Raw genomic sequence first — 6,325 nt, forward strand, 5'->3', positions numbered from 1 at the left:
AAATATATACTAAAATTTAAATTTTCTGCGTTTCAATTTTCCTTCAACATCGGCACGAATCCAAATAATCCATATAATGTATACATATATTATTAAAAAAAAACAAAGAAAAATGACAATAAACAATTTGATTTTATAATTACATTAGTAAATTATATTCAAGTACATCTTTCATATTTTAGAAAATATGAGAAAATTTCTTTAAAATTATTAATATAAAATAAAAAAGTCAATGTTAAATATTAATCTAAACCAGAAACAATATTTTTATATATAATATTTTTATATACTTGTACATACAGCCCTTATTGTTGTCAGGATTTATCTTTTTTTCTAAAGATAAAATTTGAAGGAAAATAAAGACAAAAAATTGCGTTATAATCATATATTAAGTTTTTGCTTCTTCCACTTCTGAAAGTGTTTCTCCTTCTTCTTTTGCTGCCATAAAATTTTAATATAAAATTATTTTTTATATTAATTACTTATGAAAAAATAAAACAATATTTACTTACTCGAGGTTGCTGAAACTGAGTCCGATTTGCACTACTTTGTGTACTGCCACCTTGGAAACTGCTAAAGTCTACTGATTTGTAATCGAATTTTGTTGATGGTAACAAACCCTGTTTCCTCAACATTTCCTCATTCGCTTTTTTGTCACCTTTTTTCCTAGCTCTGTCACCATCATTAAGAATTCTGTTATTACTACGCACAAATATATATGTTGTATTTTCTTTTTTGAAATGACTTACCTTATCGATTTAATTGTTACAGAATTTCTATTATCACTTTGTACTTGTGCAAGACTCTCTTGCAATTTCTGTTCTTCGATTACTTTCAGTGTTTTTTGTTTTGCTTTCTTGGACACATGTATAGTTTCACTATTTAAATGCGATGTCGATGTAGAAAAATCATTGGCGTCGTTCTTTCTTTGACTCTCATTTCCAGTATCAAATTTTCTCTTTCTTTGTCTACGTGTTAGATTGAGAAATATATTATCAGATTTCTTTTTCTTTTTGAGTTGAACCTCCGCTTGTATATTCTTTTGAGACATTTGTTTAAAATGTTCATAAACTCTGTTTTTACTCTCGTTAATCTCAGCCTCGTTTATACATTCATTCTGACTTTTCAATGTTTTTTCTTCTTTTCTGTTTCTTCTTTCTTTTGTTGTTCCTTTTCTCGTTCTTTTGCTTCCTGATCCATTACCATTGGTATGACACATCTGTATCTCATAAACGGACTTATGAATATAATCTTTTTTTTATTTCCATTCTTACTATCTTTTGTTTCTTCGTCCTAAAATAAGAAGTATAACTCATTAACATATTTACACACACATACACACGCACGTACATATATACACACATTATATACAAGGTATCCGGAAAATCGCTTGCAATACTTTGGGAAATGATTTGGGATCCAAAAAGGAAGAAAAAATATATAAACATAGGTCCAGAAATAAGTCATTTCCGAGTTATTAATATAACTACTTTTATGTTAAAAAAAGTGTAATTTATTTTTCATAATTGCAATCAATTTATTTTATAGTATTTATTTTATAGTATTTTAACATAAATAACTATATTTTGGACTGATATATGCCTCTTTTTTTATTTTTTTATTTTTAATTTTTTTTATTCTACTAAAGAGATACCAAGTGGATTATGCCTCCATATAGTGCATTCTGGGTATAACGCTAAAATAGTACGAAATATATTTATGTTAAAATAGAATGAAATCAATTATAATTGTAATTATGAAAAATAAATTACAATTTTTTTAACATAAAAAATTGGAAACGACTATTTCCGGATCTATGTTTATATGGCTTTTTTTCTTCTTTTTCCCAAATCACTTCCCAAAATATTGCGGGCGATTTTCTGGACACTCTGTACATCGAAAGCATTCTATTTCCTATCTATAATTATCATTTTTGTTATTTCCTATCTATAATTATCTTATAGTTACTATCACTATCATTTTACCTCTGATAAATCTGATGAATCGAATATCGTTATAGTATGCTTGGTGGTCTGACACTTGTTTGCCTCTGATAGTTCTGATCTGACAATATTCTTGTTTAAAAGACATGGCAAATCTGCTCTTGCTTCTGTACCGCTTGGTACATCATGCGGTATGTATAAGGAAGCTCCAGTATCCATATGATTTTGTTGTGTCGGTCTCTGTCGAATGTCCTGTTCAGCAATAGATTTTACAAGCGGTTGTTCCCTAGCCTTCAGTATTATCTTGTGTATTTTCAGTAAGTTTTGTCGTACTAATGGCGGAATCGGATTACAACATGCTAGAATACCCTGCATTTCACGAGGCAGCGTCTCAGCTATATTGAGTAGCATATGGTTTGGTAATATATAACCGATACTATCATCCTCCTGCCTTGCCGTGAAATCTCGCCATCTGTGCAATTCCATAAGCGCATACATCTGTTTATTGTTGAAAGATTTTTGACTCTTTCTGTACATGTTCATACAACTTTCCTCTGTCCAAATTGGTTTCACATACGTACGCTTACAAATTTCAGTGCTTTGATCATACACAGCCTTCAAGATATTGCTTTTGCCATTAGCCGCATCAATCAATTCGTTTTTCAGCATGTCTTTTACATAAAGCAAATAATGTGTATCTTCTCTCGCATATTTCATTAGTTCTACTGGTAAAGGCCGTATACGCCAGTCGGCTAATTGAAAATGTTTGTTGGGATCTATCTCACAATATTTGTTTAATAAGTAAGCCAAACTGAGATAGGGTAGGTTGAGCTGTTTTGCAGCTTGATGGGTGTCAAACATGTTCACTACATACAGCGACAAATCCCTTTGGAGCCACAAAATATCCATATCAGCACCATGAAAGACTTTCAAGATTGAAGGTTTTGTAAAAATTTCATTTAGTTGATATAATTCTGATCGTAGGCTCAAAGTATCAATTAAGTAATCGGTTTGTATCGTTGATATTTGCATTAAGCAAGTTATGCCCTGAAACGTTCTATAAGAGTGATGTTCCAAGTCCACAGCTATTTCCTTATGATTTCTCAGATCTTTTAGGAGAATGTTGATATCAGCTGGTTTATCAATGAATACAAAATTAGTATCATCCAATGACTTATATTCAACAGGTATTCTCTTTTTCAGCTGACATTCTGGTGTTTCAAATTTATCTAGTTCAAATTCATAAGGGTGATTAAAGACTTCACCATGTTCGTCTTCTTCGACATGAAGAGCCAATGGCTTCAGGGAGTTTGGTTTATCCTTAATTCGAGGCATCCATGGCTTTGAACTATTATCAATTTTATCCTTAAACATCAACTGTGGTCTTTGTATATTTTTTCCACCCAACAATCGTACTTTCTCTAAATTATCTGAGATTTGATTGGTATTAGTCTTTATATTCCAAGTGCCATTCACAACTGGTTTTGGCATCTGTGATACAACCAATTCTACCTGAGGATTTCGTAGAATACCGCTTTCTTCATCCATCAATATATTCTGTAACAGAGAACACAGAGACAAGAGAAATTAAGAAACTAAATTAAGAAACTAAATTTATTTAAAAAATTCAAATTAATATCTAATTATAAGATGCTTACTGCTTGATCTAGTAGTTGATCATTCGCTTCCAATAAAAGATCAAACTTTTCATCGATGTCTCGGTTTTGAATATTACTAGAACCTCCTGCTAATTTTATTATGCTTTGCATTGTATCCAGTATTCTTTCCTTATCTTTCTGTCTAGCATCATTAAAGCTTGGAAAGCAAGCGTAATAATTGAAATTGTCTCCGGCAGGCAGATTATTAGCTGCTTTGATTCCAGCTCTCATCGCATCAAACGCATCCTGAAATACATACATTGCTTTAGGACTAGAATCTTTTTTGTTTTACTTGCCAAGATGTATGTATTTGCGTGGAAGATCTTAATGAGAAACAAGCATACTTGAATATAATCTTCGAAAGTTGCATATCCAGGAAGGCGGATCGATGGCTCATCTTTCTTTTCGACTTCTATGTCATTGTTTTGCGAGACGTTCGCCTCATAATCCCAATTTTCAGCAAGTTCCACATGCTTCATATTTGTCACGTGCGCACTCGATTGTATTTCGAAATCATCCTCTCCTTCTGGAGCAACATGAGGTGGAGAGTCGTCCATTACTCTTTGTTTCCAAGTTTTCTAACATTCGCCTGTTTTTGAGGTTATCGTTTATCATAAATCTATTTTCTGTGTCTTACACTAAAACTGCACTAAAACTCTCTCTTTCTCGCTTTCAACAAATATCAAATGTATACCTATTTCACTTTAAATTCTAAAAACGTACACTTTAAGCCATAAAAAACATATGACGGATGATGCGAGTTCATTCTCGACTCTCGTTCTTCTCGATTGGAAGAGGTTGGTGGACCGGATCTCGTCGTTAGTACCATTAATCGCCACCGTTCCTGTGGCGCTGTAAACGTTTTGCGATTCGAACATTCTAGTTCGACCGTTCCTGGCGTTTCGGTCGCACACGTCCAAAATTAGTAAATAAAGACGAGATGGCAGTGTTCGAGCCGTGCGCCGTGTCGTTGTCGTCGTCGTCGTCCTCGTCGTCGTCTTCCTCCTCGATGTCTCGCGAAGAATATTCGACAAAATGAAGTGGAAACACGCTGTCCGTTTCGTGATTATCCAAAAAAGCTCAAGAAGCTCGACCGTGTGACTGGCAAATGACAAAGGCTCGTTCCAAGAGTGTAAGCGTGAGAAATTACAGTGCGGTTTCGCTCGCTGGTGGACGGTGCTTGCTCGAGGATCGCGAGGACGGACGGACAGACAGGCGGATGAAAGAGGAAAGAGAAAGAACGAGAGAGAGCAAGAGAGAGAGGGAATAATTCGCGCTCCAGAGTTCACACCGTAAGGTACGAATTCCCGCTATATTTAGTCGGCCTGCCGCGACCGGCGTGAACGTGTATGCTAGAGTTATAAGAATTCTAGTGTGTGCGTGCGACGTGCGTGTACGTCTTCCTCGGCAATCCTCGGCCTCGGCGATTCCCATTCAAAGCTTTCCGTCGTCTCTGTGGGCGACCGACGTCGACGTCCGCAACGAATTTATTATCCGTTGCGGTCAGAGAGAATACGAGAGAGAGAGAGAGAGAGAGAGAGAATGTTGTAGAAGAGAAGAGCTAAAAAATTATGATAATTTGGTTCATGCAAATATTAGAGATACAGACTATCCGAGAATAATTAGAAGATATCAGGAAAGATAAAAGGAGTAAAAGATATTGAAAGCGGAGGAAAAAAATTAGAATAATTGAAAAAACTAAATTTAAAAAGAAGGAAAGATAATGGAATAATTAATACTTCAGGAGGGTGATAACGAGTTTGTGATAATTTTATGTGAAACGTTATGTTTTACAACATATAATGTTATTTCACAAAATTTTATTTGCTACTAACTCTCTTTGATGTTCCATTTTCAGTTATTACGAAATTACCTGATATACTCAGTTGTCACCTGATAATAATCCAAACATAGATACAACTGTTCAAGATGATTAGAAAGTACAGGATGTCTCGATATCGTAGGTGTCGTGAGGTTATCCAATGATAAAAGAGGCGCATGTTCGTCATCGAGAGAGCAACGCGGCGCGTGTACACGTATACAAGTGCATTAGATATATACATGTACGGTACACGCGTAATCGCAAGCTCGATCCAACTGCTCCGTAAATGACTTATCAGAAGGGACTTTCTAGAGGTATTGGAACGCTATTTTCGTCGATACAAACCTACATACCGTGCAGCGATAGTGACATATTCTACGCACGTTTAATTTGACCTGATCAAATCAGATTCTTCGAATGACTCTTTGCTCTTGTAATTTTTCATAAGAACCTCGAGGATATACGATATTACAATATATCCCATCTCGGATCTGAATCCTGTTTTCCAATCGCATAATTTTCAGAATAGGATTCTTAGAACCGATATATTTGTCAGTAGCTTTAAACTTCCATAAGCGTCGATATAACTATTGAGTATTTTCATGCGAATATTCATGATGGGATAACGAGAGCATTTCAATAAATACTCGTCACGACCAATTTTCCACAGAGATCTGCATCTGAACTGTTTTTAATCGCATAGAATCGCATTGAAAGTAAGTTGATAATATTATGAATGACAAGAGAGCATCGATTCGCAATGATGTCATACTTAAATTTACTTCTTCGTAAATAATTAACCTTTACCTGAGAAAGGTAGAGAGAGAGAGAGAGAGAGAGAGAGAGAGAGAGAGAGAGAGAGAGAGAGAGAGAGAGAGAGAGAGTAGTAGTACGTAGTAAGT

General features: G+C 34.8%; 1 protein-coding gene across 1 annotated transcript; it reads right to left on the reverse strand.

Annotated features, from left to right (window-relative positions):
• Positions 1-117: 117 nt before the first annotated feature.
• On the reverse strand, positions 118-4,158 carry LOC105627573 (exosome component 10). The gene is given in 7 exon segments (XM_012208858.1): positions 118-438; positions 513-672; positions 750-1,134; positions 1,137-1,293; positions 1,986-3,500; positions 3,602-3,847; positions 3,946-4,158. Coding segments are annotated over 7 exon segments (2,733 nt in total). The 3' UTR covers positions 118-381.
• Between the last annotated feature and the right edge of the window lie 2,167 nt (positions 4,159-6,325).

Source organism: Atta cephalotes, assembly GCF_000143395.1.
Source record: "Atta cephalotes unplaced genomic scaffold scaffold00001, whole genome shotgun sequence".
NCBI lineage: Eukaryota > Metazoa > Arthropoda > Insecta > Hymenoptera > Formicidae > Atta > Atta cephalotes.